Source organism: Schistocerca gregaria, chromosome 1, assembly GCF_023897955.1.
Source record: "Schistocerca gregaria isolate iqSchGreg1 chromosome 1, iqSchGreg1.2, whole genome shotgun sequence".
In the NCBI taxonomy this organism is placed as follows: Eukaryota; Metazoa; Arthropoda; class Insecta; order Orthoptera; family Acrididae; genus Schistocerca; species Schistocerca gregaria.
In genome coordinates this window covers 1,142,510,824-1,142,533,637 of record NC_064920.1, presented here as the reverse complement: position 1 = coordinate 1,142,533,637, position 22,814 = coordinate 1,142,510,824, and the positions used below count along the sequence as shown (strand labels likewise).

The 22,814-nt window shown below is 44.4% G+C and overlaps 1 protein-coding gene across 1 annotated transcript in view; it reads left to right on the top strand.

Annotated features, from left to right (window-relative positions):
* Positions 1–22,814, top strand: part of LOC126293462 (ionotropic receptor 75a-like) — a 109,555-nt gene that overhangs the window by 33,561 nt on the left and 53,180 nt on the right. The window contains exon 3 of the mRNA XM_049986742.1: positions 22,161–22,369. Within this exon, the coding sequence (XP_049842699.1) occupies positions 22,161–22,369 (209 nt within the window). The remainder of the gene's footprint in view (positions 1–22,160; positions 22,370–22,814) is intronic.

Below are 22,814 nucleotides of genomic sequence, written 5' to 3'. Positions count from 1 at the left end.
GGGCGTATAATGGGCATGCGGGAGGCCGGGTGGACGTACCGCCGAATTGCTCAACACGTGGGGCGTGAGGTCTCCACAGTACATCGATGTTGTCGCCAGTGGTCGGCGGAAGGTGCACGTGCCCGTCGATCTGGGACCGGACCGCAGCGACGCACGGATGCACGCCAAGACCGTAGGATCCTACGCAGTGCCGTAGGGGACCGCACCGCCACTTCCCAGCAAATTAGGGACACTGTTGCTCCTGGGGTATCGGCGAGGACCATTCGCAACCGTCTCCATGAAGCTGGGCTACGGTCCCGCACACCGTTAGGCCGTCTTCCGCTCACGCGCCAACATCGTGCAGCCCGCCTCCAGTGGTGTCGTGACAGGCGTGAATGGAGGGTCGAATGGAGACGTGTCGTCTTCAGCGATGAAAGTCGCTTCTGCCTTGGTGCCAATGATGGTCGTATGCGTGTTTGGCGCCGTGCAGGTGAGCGGACAATCAGGACTGCATACGACCAAGGCACACAGGGCCAGCACCCGGCATCATGGTGTGGGGAGCGATCTCCTACACTGGCCGTACACCTCTGGTGATCGTCGAGGGGACACTGAATAGTGTACGGTACATCCAAACCGTCATCGAACCCATCGTTCTACCATTCCTAGACCGGCAAGGGAACTTGCTGTTCCAACAGGACAATGCACGTCCGCATGTATCCCGTGCCACCCAACGTGCTATAGAAGGTGTAAGTCAACTACCGTGGCCAGCAAGATCTCCGGATCTGTCCCCCATTGAGCATGTTTGGGACTGGATGAAGCGTCGTCTCACGCGGTCTGCACGTCCAGCACGAACGCTGGTCCAACTGAGGCGCCAGGTGGAAATGGCACGGCAAGCCGTTCCACAGGAGCATTGCTGCGAAAGGTGGATATACACTGTACTAGTGCCGACATTGTGCATGCTCTGTGGCCTGTGTCTATGTGCCTGTGGTTCTGTCAGTGTGATCATGTATGTATCTGACCCCAGGAATGTGTCAATAAAGTTTCCCCTTCCTGGGACAATGAATTCACGGTGTTCTTATTTCAATTTCCAGGAGTATATATTCGTTTTTACCTATTTACAGGAGCGGTTTGCCTTCTGTACTAGTTACCACAGCTTCCCTATTTGCTGTGCCGTGCAACACATAGGGTAACTTTTTCCGTCCGCTGTTACTCAACAGAATAAAATCATCGAAGAGACGTGTCCGCAAAGTGAGTTCCGTTTCGTTCTACGACCACCGCATCACTAGAGTCTGAGTTCTGCTCATTCGCAGTTATCTCTCTGATTCATTGTCTTTCGACTGTCGCCATCACAAATGGGCAGTGTTGTGTTTATATACGTTAGTGGTCGTTCAGAATGTCTAAGACAATCTCTGAGCCCGTATCCTGTGAAATACATTCTTCAATACGGTTTTTGAACGCAAAGAATACTAAGCCAACTGAAATTCATCGTCAATGGAGAAAATGTAATGACTGACGGAACGATTAGAAAGTGGGTAAGACAATTCAGTTACAGACGAACCAGTGTTCCTTGACGAAGCTCTGAGAGGGAAGCCTTCTGCTGCAAACGATGGTTTGGTTGAGAAAAGTGAATGAGAAAATTCGTGAAAACAGACGCTTCACTATAGGACTACTTTGTAATTAGTCCACAAATTTCTATAACTATTTGGCATGAGATTATCACAAATCTCTTCACCGTTCGCAAGTTGTATTCCAGTTGGGTTCCGAAAATTCTTATAGGTGTCCACAAAATAAAGAGACTGGTCATTGGTTTGACATTTCTTAACCTGTGGAAAGAGATGAATTCTGAAATAAAATTGTGACACTGCGGCTGGTAATGAAAGCTGGTTTTGTCATGTCACTTCAGAAACGACACAGCAGTCGATGGAGTGGAGGCACTCACGATGCCTCCCCCCCCCTTCCCCCTCCCACACACATACCAAATAAAATAAAAAAAATTCAAAACAACGGTGTCAGATCACAAGAAAATTATACTGTGTTCTGTGGCCAGACAGAGCATTCCCTCCCAGAGATGAAAATATCATTGCGGTACGATATTGTGAAAGACTGAGAAAACTTTAACGCACAGTTTAAAGCAAAAGGCGTGGGAAGCCCAGTCAAGGCAATGTGTTGCTTCGTGACAAGTCACTTCCCCATTCTGCTTTTATCACTTGAAGCCTTATACAGCAATTAGGTTGGGAACAGCTCGATCATCCGCCGTACAGCTTCGATTTCGCACTTTCTGATTGCCACTTGTTCTTGAACTTGATGTGTGGTTTATGCAGGAAAGCTCTTAGACAGCGATAACGACGGAAAAGCAATGTGTGTCAGTAGTGACTGTCTTCATTGACCTAATATAAACTACTAGCAAAGGCAAAGAGGGCAATCCAGGCTGTAGGAAGTCTTCTAGTAAAAGCATCAGTGCTGTAGAAGAAGTATCTGAGAATATATGTACGGATCTCAGCAATGTATGGTAGGATCTCTTTATAGAAAAATGGCAGAAGATGAGAGATGATGAGTTTGAGATATGAGTCTATAGAAGAATGTGCTGTAGAAGAAATCTCCGAGAATATATGTACGGATCTCTGCAACGTATGGTAGTGCCTCATTATAGAAAAACGGCAGAAGATAAGAATTGATGCGTCTGAGATATGGGTCTATAGAAGAATGTGCTGTAGAAGAAATGTCTGAAAATATATGTACGAATCTCAGCAGTATATATCAGTGCCTGATTATAGAAAACGGGAGAAGATGAGAAGCGATGCGTTTGAGATTTGAGTCTATAGAAGAATATTAGGTTCACTTATAAGGAATGAAGGAACTCTGGAAACGAAACATTCCTCTTCTTAATGGGATATTGTACATGAAATTCGTTGAAATTTGACATTTTGTGTTTTCTACTCCATAATGCACTTTGGACTTTTCTGAACATTCTGGTATATAATACATTAAAATCAGACAATTGTGAGACCTAAAAATGATATTTTGAATGTTGAAAAGTTTCTGTCAAATTTCGCGGCTAAGCATATACTGCCACAGTTGAGCAGTCACATCTTGGGAAGTAAACAGTCTAGAAGTCTAGAATTGCTTTGTTCTGTACCTACTGCTACGTCTCAGAAATTGGATTTATGAATAAACAAATCAGTGCTCTGTTTCTGATACTAGCTTTTATTGAATGTAGTGTAATTATCGGCTGTTTCTGTAGTAAGCTAACTTTTGTTGCTTTTTATACATAAATAAAATTACTGAGGGTAAACATAACTTCAAGAAAAGCAATTTTGTAGGTAACGGATATGTGAGACCTGCATTTTCTTCTGAAGTACTTGAAAACACGTGTGCAAGCAGTGGAGGAAACCATGATAATTTTTCTGAAGTGATCATGCCCCCTAGTGCATCGAAAAGGAAAGTAACTTTAGAAACGGGGGACATTCTCTTCCTTTGGCAGTATTGGAAGTCTATTTACAGAGATTGAGCAAACCCTGACCTACTAAAGAAGCATTTACGGGGGAAGACCGAGAATGTAAATGACTCTTTCAATAATGTTGTGTCGTGCCGTGTGCCTAAAAATATATTCGATGGCCTTATGACTCTAAAGTTAGCAGTGTCTGATATTGTAATAACTCTTAATGGTGGGAACTATGAAAGACTTACGGTTCTAGAGAAGTTAGGGGTAAGATTTGGACAGAACACATCTAAAGCGCTGCGGGTTTTGGATGAGCCTCGTGTACGTGAAGGCGAGTTAGCTGCTCAGCAAATGACAAAAGAAGAATGAAAGAAAAGGAGGAGGCAAGCCCTCAGCTGTTGTGACACTACAGAAAACAAACTATGGGACAGGGCAATTCTAGTGCACAAAAGACACAGAAACGTAAGTCTGAGTAAGAATTTGTAATAAGAAGAACATTAAACCTCAATATTTTAGAACTACATTTTTTGAAATAAATGACCCATATTCAATAAAAGTACTGTTGGTAGAGACCTGGTATTTTCACAGCATGCCAAGTGTGAGATCAAACATATGGGACTAGAACAACTAAAATATCCTGAGTTGTTTTGGTTTTATGTTAATTTATTTACTAAATTCTGTCCAAAAATTGAGCGTTTGAAAAAAAGAGAACATGTTTCACAATACAGTTTTAGTAATAATTATACTTTAGTGTATCTAGAGAAGTGAATTCAAAATTTATGGATAATTGTAAGTTTGTGTCTTAAAATGTTTCCAAAATGTTTCACAAAATTTGATATTTTAATATTGGCGGCATAGGACATACAATGTTCCCTTAATGGCGCCAAATTTGGTGTCGTTTTAGCGACACCTAATCTTTAGAAGCAGCTTCCCAACATTTACTTGCAAAATTACTAATTGCTGCAATAAATGTGTCTTCAAATTGGACAAAGGAGGAAGTAGTGGACAATTTATTTACGTGACCAGCTTTTTAGTGAATTTACAACTATAATATGTAACTGGCCGATTTTTAATAAATTCTTGGCCATTTAGATATTCGCCATGTTCATCTCTTTAAGAGGCACTCTCCTAGTAGTTGAATACTGATGTTATCTAGCGTGTTAGTGTATAAGTGCAAATACTGTGATTATTGGTATTGGATACGTGCCTAGTTCAGTGTGTTAATTGTTTCATCTCAGCATCTAATAGTCTTCTCACAAACACATCATGTAATATACTACCAGATGTTTTACGGACAGTTGTAACTGTACGACCAAGTGGGCCACATCTCTCAGCATAGACTAACCACGTTACGTTCATGTGTCCTCACTTCATCATCTGAACAACTGCTCAGGGGCAAATGAGCATTGACGGCTTGCTCTTGCCACATGAACTTGTAGGTACTAACTAACTTAAAAACGCACTACTGGTAACAGCTATAGTTATTAGTCTCCAAATGAAGTAAATACTGATATATTTTTTATAAGTACACTTTCCTCAGTTAACAATAAAACTATTTGGTCTTATACCCCTGACACCCTTTATATTTGTTAAGTGGTGATGGCAGCTGCATCTTGTTGAACACGATTTGGTAACGAAGTACTTCAGACTTATAACTATTCGAAGAAAAATTTTGTACCTGGCCGTGGATACAGTTGAAAGTTTTCTGTTTCAATTAACATACGAATTAATCCATTTCTAACGTGCGTCACGCTCATCTAAACGTAACTACTTGGGTTTAATCTGCTGTAGTGGCTCACAGTTTTCCAAATAGAAAGTATTTAACAGTATTTTTGACACTGAAATAGCCCCTTAATCCCATCAGGCGTGTACTTATGAATTACTATCCTGGAGATGTAGAAGAAGTCCGTAGCCAAGGCCATCGTCCCTGGAAGCAGATGTTCAAATCATTCAGTCTATTATCAATGGTCAACAAACAAACACATAATAGCACTTAAATATAGAAGTATAAAGGCCTTAAACAGTGAAAAATATTTCTATGCCCAATAACATCCGAAAGTGTTGTAGAGAGGTGAGAGGGAAAGCTTAAAAATATTCATTCCGACATCTGGTCATTTGCTAGTGTACTGGACTGGACAGAATGTACACTCCTGGAAATTGAAATAAGAACACCGTGAATTCATTGTCCCAGGAAGGGGAAACTTTATTGACACATTCCTGGGGTCAGATACATCACATGATCACACTGACAGAACTGCAGGCACATAGACACAGGCAACAGAGCATTCACAATGTCGGCACTAGTACAGTGTATATCCACCTTTCGCAGCAATGCGGGCTGCTATTCTCCCATGGAGACGATCGTAGAGATGCTGGATGTAGTCCTGTGGAACGGCTTGCCATGCCATTTCCACCTGACGCCTCAGTTGGACCAGCGTTCGTGCTGGACGTGCAGACCGCGTGAGACGACGCTTCATCCAGTCCCAAACATGCTCAATGGGGGACAGATCCGGAGATCTTGCTGGCCACGGTAGTTGACTTACACCTTCTATAGCACGTTGGGTGGCACGGGATACATGCGGACGTGCATTGTCCTGTTGGAACAGCAAGTTCCCTTGCCGGTCTAGGAATGGTAGAACGATGGGTTCGATGACGGTTTGGATGTACCGTGCACTATTCAGTGTCCCCTCGACGATCACCAGAGGTGTACGGCCAGTGTAGGAGATCGCTCCCCACACCATGATGCCGGGTGTTGGCCCTGTGTGCGTCGGTCGTATGCAGTCCTGATTGTGGCGCTCACCTGCACGGCGCCAAACACGCATACGACCATCATTGGCACCAAGGCAGAAGCGACTCTCATCGCTGAAGACGACACATCTCCATTCGACCCTCCAATCACACCTGTCGCGACACCACTGGAGGCGGGCTGCACGATGTTGGGGCGTGAGCGGAAGACGGCCTAACGGTGTGCGGGACCGTAGCCCAGCTTCATGGAGACGATTGCGAATGGTCCTCGCCGATACCCCAGGAGCAACAGTGTCCCTAATTTGCTGGGAAGTGGCGGTGCGGTCCCCTACGGCACTGCGTAGGATCCTACGGTCTTGGCGTGCATCCGTGCGTCGCTGCGGTCCGGTCCCAGGTCGACGGGCACGTGCACCTTCCGCCGACCACTGGCGACAACATCGATGTACTGTGGAGACCTCACGCCCCACCTGTTGAGCAATTCGGCGGTACGTCCACCCGGCCTCCCGCATGCCCACTATACGCCCTCGCTCAAAGTCCGTCAACTGCACATACGGTTCACGTCCACGCTGTCGCGGCATGCTATCAGTGTTAAAGACTGCGATGGAGCTCCGTATGCCACGGCAAACTGTCTGACACTGACGGCGGCGGTGCACAAATGCTGCGCAGCTAGCGCCATACGACGGCCAACACCGCGGTTCCTGGTGTGTCCGCTGTGCCGTGCGTGTGATCATTGCTTGTACAACCCTCTCGCAGTGTCCGGAGCAAGTATGGTGGGTCTGACACACCGGTGTCAGTGTGTTTTTTTTTCCATTTCCAGGAGTGTATCTAGCCAGCCAACCAACACTCAAACTGACAAACTGACTGCTTCTTGATATTTGATCGTTTGTCATTTCTTGTGTTAGTGTCAATCTGTAAATTCACTGAAGAAACTGATACGCCCGTCTAATATTTTCCGAATAGCCCTTGGGCTTCATCGGGATATTTTTCGGGGAACAGAGTACGTCATTGCAGCTAAATCCGGCATTTTTCGTCTTACGAAGCTGGTGTGAATGACACTGGATAGCATCCAGAAGGCGTGAGGAAATGCACTAATCCTATTATTGCGCTAAAACGTTTCATCTGAAATTCTGTTTTGAACGCTGTGTAATATATTATTCATACGCTACCTAACTTATTGAACAGGGTCTGCATTTCATGAATTAGCACTTCACATCTCTCATTCTATCTACAAGGAGCTTTATCGAGTATTCCGCTTTGTGTCGTAAAAATTTATTTAACCCACATACAATTTCATACATGTAACCCAGAACGCTTGCGAAATTACGCAACTAATATTTTGATATGTGTCGAGATGAGTACTAAGGAGATACTTTCTGCATACCTTTACACAATTCTGAAAGGCGTCTCTTGGCTCTTTCATTTGCTCGCCACCAATTTTATCTTTCTCAAGATCTATAATACTTCTATTACAACTATCTCCTAAATATTGACTTAATCACCTTTAAAATACATCGATTCAGGCACTTTGGGAAACTCTTTGCTCAACCACTCGATCAGAGTTTATTGTCTTCGGTGAGCCGGTTGGGCATCAGCCTTGGCGACTGAGAGTGCCATGTTTCCTTGATCGAAGGATGTCAGTCGTTACATTCATTGTACAATGTCCTGAAGTATTAAGCAGTGTCTCTTTTCGGAACTCTGTTTGAGGAAACATGTTGTTCTGATGAAATCACTTTCGTTTTACGAAGAGATGTTGTTTTGGATCTGTTATCACAGATGACCAATAAGGCATTAAAACTGATATTTAGTGCTGGAACACATTCTATCATTTTAGATTAGTTAGGTCGTCTATGTTCATCAGTCCGTGCGGCGCTATTCTTCCGCATGTCTACCTGCAAATGGAGTAGGCTTGATGGGGCAGAGAATTCTTAAGTATTGAGAGAATGGTTACTGCATGATTTTAACTTAATTTCGTACTATTATATCTTCCATTCTTCCGTGTTAAAGATGCAAGAATTACATGGTCTGCTTTTTATGGATGATATTCGATTACTTTTGCGAAGACAGAAGGTTTGTTTTGTAAAAAGTAATGGGGTTGGATTCTAATCCCGAGATTTTAATTTGCGTCAGTAGTAATGAGGGAAAAATGCATTTATTATCAGCAACACGTGGTGCATAGTGATTTACCCGAAAGACCATTTATTTTATTCATGTATCGCTTAAATTTAATTTGACTCAGAGAGAGAGTGCACCGTCTTGTTGTGATCTTAGGTAAAATGATGGTGGCGGGAAAGACATTCCGATGAAGTTCACGCATAGCGTCGTAACTGGAGGCTAAGGAGAAATTTAAATACATTCTCTTTGCGTGCTAACTAGCTGCTCACATACCAGATATTGTAAGGCGACGTAAGTTACTATGTCGGCGGTATGTTGTTTTTGGTAACTCTGTGTCACTGAATTATTGACACTCCACGTTGAAAATATACTGGAGAACAGTTAAATGCTTTTTCATGTAGTTAACAACTGCATTCACTCTGGACCGATAAGTTCATGATTTGGGGAACAGCCCCGTAGCACAACATATCGCTCTAAGACAGAAAATAGCAGATCTGAGTGAAACGTGTTGCTATTTCGAAGTTATTCACATTCTAACTCTGTATTATTTTGAGATATGCATACCCATTTCATCCAGTTCCGTTAATTTATATGTATCTTTGTGCTGTGCTATTACAGGTTTTTATTCGAGTCAGAATAGACCTTTCAACATTTCGGTATATAAACTGGACTTCTTCGTTTTCATGAATTTTTCGTTTGTGGTTGCACTCTTTGGAGTCCACACTCCACTTTTGAAATCAGCTAGTGACAAATTCCCGATAACTTGTCAAGAATTTACTTTTTAATAATCACCCACAAGAAATATACCACAGTATTCACATTTTGCCGTTTTATTATCTCATTTGATCAACATTATTTCCCAGGCTCAGACGACACTTGACTTGAGTTCATGCGTAATATGTGCGAATGTAAAGAAATGAAAATTTAATTTAAATCAATAAAATCACTGAGGTGCTCCTACACTTTGGTCTTTCTCTGGTTAGTGCAAGAATTTAATGTTACAATTATATCATAATAATTGCCTTACTTTTATTGTAATATTTATAAAAATTTATGTTACGGAAACGTGCGGAGCACAACCGAAGAGCCGTGATTATCGAAAGTCTTCGCCCTTGGTGTTCATCCACTGAAATACGAGGGCTGTCCAGAAAGTAAGTTACGATTGGCCGCGAAATGGGAACCACTGGGAAAATCCCTAAAAGCTTCGCACAGATGTGTTGGTCAGTGTCTCTAGTATGCCCGTCAACAGTCTCGCGACGCTCTTTTCAGTTTTGAGTGAACAGTGAACACGTAAAGATGCGTAGGGAATAGCGTCTGCCGCCAAGCATGAGAGCCGGTTAGAGATTTCGCCTGTGTCACGCAGCACACATAACACAACTGTCGAGCAGTTACTTCTTCAAACCAATTCTCGGCCACACAGTGCAGGGGCAATGAAGACGCTCCTGCAGCGTTACCGATGAGAAATGTTTCATCACCCACAATACAGTCCGTAATGGGCTCCCCCTGAGTCTCATTTCTGCTCACAAAAACCGCTGGCCATGAAGACAAAATTTTTCGACAGACAGCTGCAGACCTGGCCGAAAGCACAGGCGGCTGCTTTCTATGACGAGGATATTCGAAAGTTGATGCAACACTACGACAAAACTCGAAGTTGGAGCAGCGACTATGTAGATAAGTAGGTGGAAGGTGTACCTAACTGTTGCAAATAAAATGTTTCTGGTTTTCACTGTGGTTTCCGTTTCGCGACCGATAAAAACTTACTTTCTGGACAGCCCTCGTAGTTCGATTCTTCGCGTACCCAAGGTCAACTGTTTATGATATTGTGGCCAAGAATAATGCTTCGGAGAAAGCTGGGTTTCACGTTGAGCCGTGCACGGCTCGCCTTTATCCCATTCATTGTTTTTCATCTTCTATTACGGTACTGCCGCCTCGTTTTCTTATTCCATTTACTGGCGTCACGAACTTCCTGCCTCACTCGCCCGTGAGCGGCAGCAGCAGCGCGTATCGATAAGTGCTCTGTCGTACCATCTCTGGAGCGACCGATAGTATTTCCGGGTCGTCGTGTGCCTGGTAATCAGTTCGGGACGGACCAGCAGTGCAGTCGGGTCGCAGCAGCAGTGAAGTCGGGGACGGAGCGCCGGTGAGGAGCCGACAGCCAGTGCTCGCCTACCGCTGGCGACGCACATCAACTGTCCGACGGAGGGAGATTGGAGCGAGACGACCGTTGGTTGGTCTTTCGGTTGGTCGTCTCATCGGCCGACGTATACTTGGTCCTTTCACCGTTTCCGGGCCTGGGCAGTTGGTCGGTTAGCTTGGAGCAATGAGGAAATCTCCGCGGCGCGTTGTTTGGACGGGCCCGCCGGAGGCCTCTATGTGGTGTCGGAGTGTGTGGTACTGTTACCATTGCTACGAGGTTCGAGGCTCACCGACCCTGGACGTGGAAGTTGACTTTTGACTTAATCTACCAGCAAGTCACAAAGGTTATCTTGTCAGTGGGTCCGTTGACTGTCTGTCGGTTGGGTTGTCGTCAGATCGGCAATGGTTGGGCCGACTGCCTGTCTCTCCTAAGCGAGCGTTGGTGTTTGAATTCCAGCCCGACCCTCGGAACGTCTGAGCGCCCTTGGGTGTACTGGCTCTTCTTGTTTGTATTTGTATGGCTTCTAGCCGATTTTTAGATTAAGGTTGTTTTGCCCTTAAGGCATCAGATGGTTTGGGCCTTCAGCCTAATTTAAGAACTGTTTTATGTAAGGCCTTTGGCATTTTTAAAATTAATGTTATTCAGTCTTAAGTGTTGGGCCTTCAGCCGATTTTGAATTAAAGCTGATCTGTTCTTACGCCGTTAGATGGTTTGGGCCTTCAGCCTAATTTAAGAACTGTTTTACGTAAAGCATTTGTCATTTTTAAAATTAGTCTTACTGAGTCTTAAATGTTGGGCCTTCATCCGATTTTTAATTTAAGTTGTTTCCTCTTAAAGTGTTAGATTCTTTGGGCCTTCAGCCCAGCTAAGGATTTGTTTTAAGATAAGGCTTTGCCTTTTACATTTCTGATTTTGATTGAGCGATAAGTTATTAGCTTCCAGCCGTTTTTAGATTAAAGTGGTCTTGCCCTTAAGGCATGACATTGTACGGCGCATTTAGCCGCTAATTAAGTTCCTAAACTAAAGCTTATAACACTACCGTCTGTCTGCTACTGCTATACCATAACCTTAAAGTTGGAAGCAGGTCGTGAAATAAAACTATCTTGTTAAAGCATTAATGGTATAAAGCAACAGAGCAGTGTTACCCTCTGAGAGGAATTTTGTTATGTTGACCGTGTTGCACCTAACGGAGGTGGCTTATCGGTAATGAAAGTCAGAATTACGTAAATATTTGAACAGTAACAAAATTTTGCCTATCTGCACTGTTCAACGGATAAAGAAAACGGTCGCCAGCCTAACTAGGCGAAAGAAAGATTAACAATCTCGTTCATGAATATAGTTATTAATAACTTTAATGGATAAACACAACCTATACTTTGCAACACGCGATTGCAGTTAACTCTTAACACAGACGTATGTTTACGGTAAGATTGAAACTAACAGAGCAGCACAAACTATTTGCAAAATTATAACAGATACCGAAACACACTGTTACTTTCAGGGCTTACACAAACTGAATGGTCTTTATAACGTTACTATTACTATTCACTGCAGAATCATTAATTGGATATAGTTTAAGTCTCTCTCAGTTAAATACTTTACTATTTAAAATGAAAGTTAATTGGAATCCACTAACAGGTTGCTCCTCACTATCCTTTGAAAAAAGAAATAATGTTTTTCATAATTAGTGGTTTTCCCATTACTTGTTACCTAGCATTAACACAATAGACAAACTGTGGATCCTGTTATATTATTAATATGCACTTCTAATACACAAGAGAGACAAACACTTAGCAAACATGAGTATATCTACATCTACATCTACATCCGTACTCCGCAAGCCACCTGACGGTGTGTGGCGGAGGGTACCCTGAGTACCTCTATCGGTTGTCCCTTCTATTCCAGTCTCGTATTGTACGTGGAAAGAAGGATTGTCGGTATGCTTCTGTGTGGGCTCTAATCTCTCTGATTTTATCCTCATGGTCTCTTCGCGAGATATACGTAGGAGGGAGCAATATACTGCTTGACTCTTCGGTGAAGGTATGTTCTCGAAACTTTAACAAAAGCCCGTACCGAGCTACTGAGCGTCTCTCCTGCAGAGTCTTCCACTGGAGTTTATCTATCATCTCCGTAACGCTTTCGCAATTACTAAATGATCCTGTAACGAAGCGCGCTGCTCTCCGTTGGATCTTCTCTATCTCTTCTATCAACCCTACCTGGTATGGATCCCACACTGCTGAGCAGTATTCAAGCATTGGGCGAACAAGCCTACTGTAACCTACTTCCTTTGTTGTCGGATTGCATTTCCTTAGGATTCTTCCAATGAATCTCAGTCTGGCATCTGCTTTACCGACGATCAACTTCATATGATCATTCCATTTTAAATCACTCCTAATGCGTACTCCCAGATAATTTATGGAATTAACTGCTTCCAGTTGCTGACCTGCTATTTTGTAGCTAAATGATAAGGGACCTATCTTTCTATGTATTCGCATCACATTACACTTCGCTACATTGAGATTCAATTGCCATTCCGTGCACCATGCGTCAATTCGCTGCAGATCCTCCTGCATTTCAGTACAATTTTCCATTGTTGCAACCTCTCGATACACCACAGCATCATCTGCAAAAAGCCTCAGTGAACTTCCGATGTCATCCACCAGGTCATTTATGTATATTGTGAATAGCAACGGTCCTATGACACTCCCCTGCGGCACACCTGAAATCACTCTTACTTCGGAAGACTTCTCTCCATTGAGAGAGTTTCACACTCCAGTTTTCCACCTTTACTACATTGAGAGACAAAATTAACATATATGTAAGATACTGACTCACCTTTGCGATTTACAACAGGCAGTAATGTGATCATTTACCAAGCAAAACTTTATAATCCGCAGTCTTACGAACTCTTAATTTTTAAGTGGGCAACAACACATTAATTAACAGTTTTACTAGGAAAATTATTTTCAGCAAGCATCATTAACTTTAACTCACTCTCTTGCCACATTAACTTTAACTTTCTTTTTACTATGTTCAAGAGGCATTAATTAGCAAAAACACTGGTCTTTAATGTTATTTCAGTAAGGACAGTCAGCAATCACTTTAGTTCAAACGGAGAGGAACCTGAGAGGTGTTATGATAAGGAAAAAATCAAGGTGGTACACAAATTCAATTATAAGTTACCTTATATTTGTGCACACTAAAACATCCGATGATTTCGATACAGTGATTGCGCAATGTGGTGGCAACTGCATGTTGGCAGATGGATTTGCAGGTAGAATTGCAGGACTCTGTCATTTCTTGGTGGCGATGATAGATACAGATTCCAGAATAGTTAAAGCTATTCATCCATCCATCCGAGGAATTGGAAAGTAGCAGAAAAAGCCTCTCTCGAAACCAGCACAGTATGCAACATTTACATGGCAGTGTACAGTTCTGCAGCTCGTCCCCGACTCGTAGCTCGTCTCCGACTGACTCTCAGTTCCACCTTTTCTACTTAGGCCAACCACAATTTGCGCGCGCTACACAGTTCCGTTCCCGAGGGGAATCACAACTTTTACATACAGAATAACTAAGAACCCTAAGTGAGAATCAGCAGTTTACATAACAGTAACCAAATACACTCCTGGAAATGGAAAAAAGAACACACTGACACCGGTGTGTCAGACCCACAATTCTTGCTCCAGACACTGCGAGAGGGCTGTACAAGCAATGATCACACGCACGGCACAGCTGACACACCAGGAACCGCGGTGTTGGCCGTCAAATGGCGCTAGCTGCGCAGCATTTGTGCACAGCCGCCGTCAGTGTCAGCCAGTTTGCCGTGGCATACGGAGCTCCATCGCACTCTTTAAGACTGGTAGCATGCCGCGACAGCGTGGACGTGAACCGTATGTGCAGTTGACGGACTTTGAGCGAGGGCGTATAGTGGGCATGCGGGAGGCCAGGTGGACGTACCGCCGAATTGCTCAACACGTGGGGCGTGAGGTCTCCACAGTACATCGATGTTGTCGCCAGTGGTCGGCGGAAGGTGCACGTGCCCGTCGACCTGGGACCGGACCGCAGCGACGCACGGATGCACGCCAAGACCGTAGGATCCTACGCAGTGCCGTAGGGGACTGCACCGCCACTTCCCAGCAAATTAGGGACACTGTTGCTCCTGGGGTATCGGCGAGGACCATTCGCAACCGTCTCCATGAAGCTGGGCTATGGTCCCGCACACCGTTAGGCCGTCTTCCGCTCACGCCCCAACATCGTGCAGCCCGCCTACAGTGGTGTCGCGTCAGGCGTGAATGGAGGGACGAATGGAGACGTGTCGTCTTCAGCGATGAGAGTCGCTTCTGCCTTGGTGCCAATGATGGTCGTATGCGTGTTTGGCGCCGTGCAGGTGAGCGCCACAATCAGGACTGCATACGACCGAGGCACACATGGCCAACACCCGGCATCATGGTGTGGGGAGCGATCTCCTACACTGGCCGTACACCTCTGGTGATCGTCGAGGGGACACTGAATAGTGCACGGTACATCCAAACCGTCATCGAACCCATCGTTCTACCATTCCTAGACCGGCAAGGGAACTTGCTGTTTCAACAGCACAATGCACGTCCGCATGTATCCCGTGACACCCAAAGTGCTCTAGAAGGTGTAAGTCAACTACCCTGGCCAGCAAGATCTCCGGATCTGTCCCCCATTGAGCATGTTTGGGACTGGATGAAGCGTCGTCTCACGCGGTCTGCACGTGCAACACGAACGCTGGTCCAACTGAGGCGCCAGGTGGAAATGGCCTGGCAAGCCGTTCCACAAGACTACATCCAGCATCTCTACGATCGTCTCCATGGGAGAATAGCAGCCTGCATTGCTGCGAAAGGTGGATATACACTGTACTAGTGCCGACATTGTGGATGCTCTGTTGCCTGTGTCTATGTGCCTGTGGTTCTGTCAGTGTGATCATGTGATGTATCTGACCCCAGGAATGTGTCAATAAAGTTTCCCCTTCCTGGGACAATGAATTCACGGTGTTCTTATTTCAATTTCCAGGAGTGTACATTAAATAAAACAGAACATTTGCAAATATTGACATTTCTACAAAAAAATATTCATTCAGAAATTACTTTTATATATCCTCCAAATGGGACAAAGAATTTAAATGACAGATATACTACATTGCATAGAATCAAATCAAGACATCAAAGTTCTTACAAAGAAAGGAGTATACAATTTTGTGTTATCTATAATATCAAAAACACTTACAGAAGCTCAATGAGGTGACATTAAATGAAACAAAAGCAAAATAAATCCGTTCAGCATTAGAGCTATGGTGTTACGAGCTGTGTGTTTCTTTTTTTTAAACTACTGGCTCTTGTAATGTTTGATCAAATAAAAGGTTGTATGCTCGAGTGTAACTGACAGCCGCTTATTTTGGCCCCTTTCCACAGGTTAAATTACCTGGCCTGTACTGCGGGTTTAACAGGGCGTCGTACACGTCCTAGGTATTGTGTCCAGTGAGGATGACATCATGCCGTCACAAAGAAGTTTATGTGCAAGTTTTGACGAAAGTCGTGAAACTGTGGATGGTCACTGTGGCCTTTGGGAGACAATACGTCATAGAGCAGGACGGTGCACCGGCTCATACGAGTCATATAGTCCAAGACTGGCTCTTGCATAACATTCAAATGTTCTGGTCAAAGGAGCTCGGGCCCCCGAATAGCCCGGATTTGAACCCTGTCGACTACTGGTTTGGAGTGTAGGCGAAAGAATTACCAATAAGACGAGGCACCCTAATGTCGCATCTCGAAGCACCACTCTCGAAGCAGGGTTTGCGAATATTTGTCCGAATTTAAGCGGCGCACCCTGTTCACTGCAGCAACGCTTTCAGAAGGAAACTGTTTGACCGTCCCTTATAACTTTCGCAACATGTGTTACTGCCAAGTAAAATAGTTCGATGATACTTGGACCATAAATAGGAGAACTGCTGTGGTATGGTACAGAAGGAAACTCAAGGAAATACCCAGTGAGACGAACAGAAATGACACTCTTATTCGAAGATAATAATTACAGTGAAGTCTCCGCGATTTCATGATGGTCCTCTGGACATAAAAAAAATGTGGGACATGGTTCTTAATGGGGTGTGTAATCACCGTGGATGGCAACGCATGCACTAAAACATACTTCTGTAGTTCTGACAGGGCTGTTAAGGAGTTCTTGTGCTAGAACGTTCAGTTCGTCCAACTGAGCGGTTTACAGTTGTTGGATGTTCGATGGTGCATCTGGATCTGCTGCAGTACATCTCCCCACAGAGATGTACTCAATACTGTTCATGTAGGGGGGGGGGGGGGGGGGGTAGGAGGTAGGATCGCCAGTGGAAGTTTTTATACCAGAAGATTGTTCCTGGGGCAATTTCGCAATTTTGTTGCAATTTAGGACGTGAGTGGTGTCGCATTGTACTGTTGGAATTGCCCATGTCCACCGAAATGCACATGTACAGTGGACATGAATGGATGCAGGTGATCAGACATGATGGTTATGTACGTGCTATCTGTTGTCAGGGTCGTATCTAGACGTATCAGGGGTTCCATATCACTCTAATTGCACACACCCCACAGCATTATTGAGCCTCCACCAGCTTGAACAGTCCCTTGCTGACATGCAGGGTCCATGGGTTCCTGAGGTTGTCTCCATCCTCGTACACGTCCATCCGCTTGATTCAATTTGAAACGAAACTCGTCCGACCAGACAACATGTTTTCAGTCATCACCAGTCTAATTTCGGTGTAGACGGGCCCAGGCGAGGTTTAAATCTTTGCCTTGTGCAGCCATCAAGGGTACACGAGTGGGCCTCCGGTGAATGGTTCGCACTCTGACATACGTTGATGGCGCAGCATTGAAATGGGCTGCAGTTTGCGAAAGGGTTGAACTTCAGTCGTTGTTGGTCCCGTTCTTGCAGGATCTTTTTCCGCCCGCAGCGATGTCGTGAGATTTGATTTTTACCGGGTTCCTGATATTCACTGTACACTCGTGAAATGGTCGTACTGGAAAATCCACAGTTCATCGCTACCTTGGAGCTGCTGTGTCTCATCGCTAGTGCGTCGACTGTAGCACCACATTCAAACTCACTTGATAGCCTGCCATTGTAGCAGCTGTAACCGAATTAACAACTGCGACAGACACTTGTTGTCTTACATAGGCGTTGCCGACCGCATCTCCGTATTGGAATACGTATGGCTATACCAGCTTCTTTGACACTTCAGTGTAAAATGCAAAGTGCACAGCGCTTCTAGGTTAAGCATTTAGGCTGCTTGGAAATATCACATGGTATTCGTTATTCCATCTACATGGTCAGGGAAACATGAAATATTATATTTCTGCAGCTTCGTATGCAACATTAAGTAAACCAGCAAGAAACTGGTCTTTGAGGTCACGCACCGTCTCTCTAACTTTGCACGTCGAAGCTGTAGCTAGTGAAGAATTCAGTAATACAGTGCAGTACTGTAAATAATCATGAACCACTACGGAATACACCATGATGTAAGGCAAGCATTAAATTCTGAGGACGCGTTGAATCCAAACCGCCGTGTCTCGCAGCAGCCTCAGCTGCAGACGGTCTTAAGATAGCACGCACGGCCGCTGCAGCCCGAGATTAAGCCTCAGCCAGCTAATTAAACCGTCTAATACACTCTGAAGTAGTTCCCTCACAGAGATTAGCGCGATGTGCAAGAAGCAGAAGCTACAGTTTTATTACATTTCTCCTCTCTCTTGGCGCTTTCACTTGTCTCAGTAATGTTGAAACTTACAATTTAATTTTTAATTTAGTAACTTTTTTTGTTATTTCTTTCTTTTGAAAGTTTTTCTTTCTGGAATCATTGTGTTTATTTTAAGACGAGGCACTCAGTTTAAAGAACAGGAAACACTGAAAGAAAGGTGACAAGTACTTGTAATGCATGGTGCTCCATTGATTAATAAGAATGAAAAATGCTCCTATGATAGCACAAAGAGGGCGAATATGCCACGTTAAGTTCGAGGAAGACTGGACGACAGTTCTGCTGCCTGCCAGCATATTTCTCACAGTAAGTATAACAGCAACATAACAGATGAAATATCTCAGTAGCATATCCTGCAATGCAGAACTACGGTGGGCATAAAGCTGTAGCACATTGAAACAAGTCTTTCACGTCATAAACTACGCTGGGTGACGATACAGAGTTAGTTGTCACGCCAACGACCTATTTCGTGTACATTTTCTTTTCTATGGGACTTAACTTCTGTGGTCATCAGTCCCCTAAAACTTAGAACTAGTTAAACCTAACTAGCCTAAGGACATCACACACACCCATGCGCGGTTCTAGGCGCTGCAGTCTGGAGCCGAGCGACTGCTCCGGTCGCAGGTTCGAATCCTGCCCCGGGCATGGATGTGTGTGATGTCCTTAGGTTAGGTAGGTTCAATTAGTTCTAAGTTCTAGGCGACTGATGATCTCAGAAGTTAAGTCGCATAGTGCTCAGAGCCATTTTGAACACCCATGCCCTAGGCAGGATTCGAAACTGCAACCCTAGCGGTCGCGTGGTTCCAGACTGTAGCGCCTAGAGCCGCTCGGGCACTCCGGCCGGCAATTTCGTGTATTTTCGGAAGTTTTTCCACTCAGAGAAGTGCACAACTCAAACAATGGACATTGCTTAAATTATCTGCCAGTTGCCACGACAGAAGTTGAGTGTAATAAAAAAAGATAAATGTTGGCAGGAAATGTAAATTTGTCATTGATTGGTGAAGCTGGAAACAGAATTTCATAGTAACAATTGTGGTGAAGTTGAGGTACAAAATATCAAACAACTCTCTACAGTAAACTAAATTTACTCTTTGTTTTTGTGGATGAGTACGTTCAATTAGTTGCTCTTCAAGTGGCGTCTACTCGGAAAGAATAACATATAAAAACCATATCGAACGTCTATAGAAAGCCCAAGTGTTTTCCATTAACGCATGCCTGAGTGGCCGAGCGGTTCTAGGCGCTACAGTCTGGAACCGCGCTACCGCTACGGTCGCAGGTTCGAATCCTGCCTCGGGCATGGATGTGTGTGATGTCTTTAGGTTAGTTAGGTTTACGTAGTTCTAAGTTCTAGGGGACTGATGACCTCAGAAGTTTAGTCCCATTGTGCTCAGAGCCATTTTTTTCCATTAACAATCGGACGCAAGTTGTCAATATATCCGTTCCAATAACTGAAAATTAAAAATCACATTTATATTCTTCAGACCCAAACTTTCCAGTAGCCAGAATACTCTGTCTGGATCTAAAAAAGCTTTCACAGCCGCTTGAGTGGAATGTACTGATGGAGAAACTAAAATGACGCATCTAATGCCCAGGTGGGGCAAATAAAACGGCCCAGGGAGTAGAGTTCCAGGGTACAAAGAAACAGAGACTTGCATGGTGCAAAGCCGAATCAAGTCACGTTCTTTGGTGTGCAGTGATGAGTCTCGATTCCGTTTGTAGCAGTCAGATCGACAACATCGTATTCGTAGACAAATAGCTGAAAGGTGACAGACGCCAGCTATTCTTAAGCCCCATTCAACTCCTGGAACCATGGTGTGAGGACTTATTGGGTACGAAAACAAGACTCCTTTCCTAATTATTTATTGGCTTAATTTCAGTCGTAAAGCGCCGTACCGGTGCTCCTGCATATCCCACGGAATTTACTTTTAGTACACGTGTATTAAATCGCAATATGACAATAATTTCCCGTTTTTCAGCACCAGTTAACACGACAGTGGCTGACCAGCATAATACGATGGGGAGGACTGTGTGGCGAAGTACTGTATGTATGTAAAGGGTGTTTCAAAAATGACCGGCATATTTGAAACGGCAATAAAAACTAAACGAACAGCGATAGAAATACACCGTTTGTTGCAATATGCTTGGGAAAACAGTACATTTTCAGGTGGACAAACTTTCGAAATTACAGTAGTTACAATTTTCAACAACAGATGGCGCTGCAGGTGATGTGAAAGATATAGAAGACAACGCAGTCTGTGGGTGCGCCATTCTGTACGTCGTCTTTCTGCTGTAAGCGTGTGCTGTTCACAACGTGCAAGTGTGCTGTGGACAACATGGTTTATTCCTTAGAACAGAGGATTTTTCTGGTGTTGGAATTCCACCGCCTAGAACTCTGTGTTGTTGCAACAAGACGAAGTTTTCAACGGAGGTGTAATGTAACCAAAGGACCGAAAAGCGATACAATAAATTTCAACGGACTGGGAACGTGACGGATGAACATGCTGGAAAGGTAGGGCGACCACGTACGGCAACCACAGAGGGCAACGCGCAGCTAGTGCAGCAGGTGATCCAACAGCGGCCTCGGGTTTCCGTTCGCTGTGTTGCAGCTGCGGTCCAAATGACGCCAACGTCCACGTGTTGTCTCATGCGTCAGAGTTTACACCTCTATCCATACAAAATTCAAACGCGGCAACCCCTCAGCGCCGCTACCATTGCTGCACGAGAGACATTCGATAACGATATAGTGCACAGGATTGATGACGGCGATATGCATGTGGGCAGCATTTGGTTTACTGACGAAGCTTATTTTTACCTGGACGGCTTCGTCAATAAACAGAACTGGCGCATATAGGGAACCGAAAAGCCCCATGTTGCAGTCCCATCGTCCCTGTATCCTCAAAAAGTACTGGTCTGGGCCGACATTTCTTCCAAAGGAATCATTGGCCCACTTTTCAGATCCGAAACGATTACTGCATCACGCTATCTGGACATTCTTTGTGAATTTGTGGCGGTACAAACTGCCTTAGACGACACTGCGAACACCTCGTGGTTTATGCAAGATGGTGCCCGGCCACATCGCACGGCTGACGTCTTTAATTTCCTGAATGAATATTTCGATGATCGCGTGATTGCTTCGGGCTATCCGAAACATACAGGAGGCGGCGTGGATTGGACTCCCTATTCGCCAGACATGAACCCCTGTGACTTCTTTCTGTGGAGACACTTGAAAGACCAGGTGTACCGCCAGAATCCAGAAACAATTGAACAGCTGAAGCAGTACATCTCATCTGCATGTGAAGCCATTCCGCCAGACATGTTGTCAAAGGTTTCGGGTAATTTCATTCAGAGACTACGCCATATTATTGCTACGCATGGTGGATATGTGGAAAATATCGTACTATAGAGTTTCCCAGACCGCAGCGCCATCTGTTGTTGACAATTGTAACTACTGTAATTTCGAAAGTTTGTCTGCCTGAAAATGTACTGTTGTCCCAAGCATATTGCAACAAACGGTGTATTTCTATCGCTGCTCGTTTAGTTTGTATTGACGTTTCAAATATACCGGTCATTATTGAAACACCCCACAGAAATCAGTTGGTTCTACTGAGAAATTCATCAATGGTGTAGAAGGAATTGGCCACCAATAAATCCCTTAGGCTTCCCTTAAACTGAATTTCATTGGTTGTTAAGATTTTTATGGCTGCTGTCAAGTTACTGAAAATGTGTGTTCCTGAGTAATGCTCATCTTTTTGTACACGAGTAAGTGACTTTAAATCCTTATGAAGATTACTGTGATTTCTAGTACTGATTCCATGAAGTGAGCTGTTGGTCTGAAAAAGTGATATATTTTTAATGACAAGTTTCATTAAGGAATAGATACATTACATTAATTACGTTCAACTATAATGATATAACTGAGTGATCCATTGCTTCAATGATGCCAAGGTGAAGTCGATACTGCAAGGTGTCAGGAGAGACCGCCTGGTGTGTAGGTCTGCCCCAGACGCCCACGTCGCTGTCGGGTCGCGTCACGGTGTTCGTGCTGGCGCTGACCTCACTCTTCCTGTTCACCTCCTACTCGGCCAACATCGTGGCGCTGCTGCAGTCACCCAGCCACTCCATCCGCTCCGTCTCAGACTTGGCGTCAAGCCCTCTGACGCTGGGCGTCCAGGACATCGCCTACAACAAGGTGTATCTCGGGGTGAGTTCTGGTTACCTCGTGACACATAATTCAGTTAAACACACCGGTCTTGTTACTTCACTCTACGATCAGTGGCAAACACACGCACTCTCTTGTTGTTGTGGTCTTCGCTCTGCTTTGGTGCACCTCTCCACGCTTCTCCATCCTGTGCAAGGCTCTTCGTCTCCACATACGTACTGCACCTTACTAGAGGGTCTACATCTACATCTACGTGGTTACTCTGCGATTCACACTCAAGTGCCTGGCAGAGGGTTCATCGAACCATTTTCATACTACTGCTCTACCATTTCACTCTAGAATGTCGCGTGGGAAATAGGAACACCCAAATCTTCCCGTTCGAGCTCTGATTTCTCTTATTTTATTATGATGACCATTTCTCCCTAGGCAGGTGGGTGTGAACAAAATATTTTCACATTAGGAAGAGAAAGTTGGTGATGGAAATTTC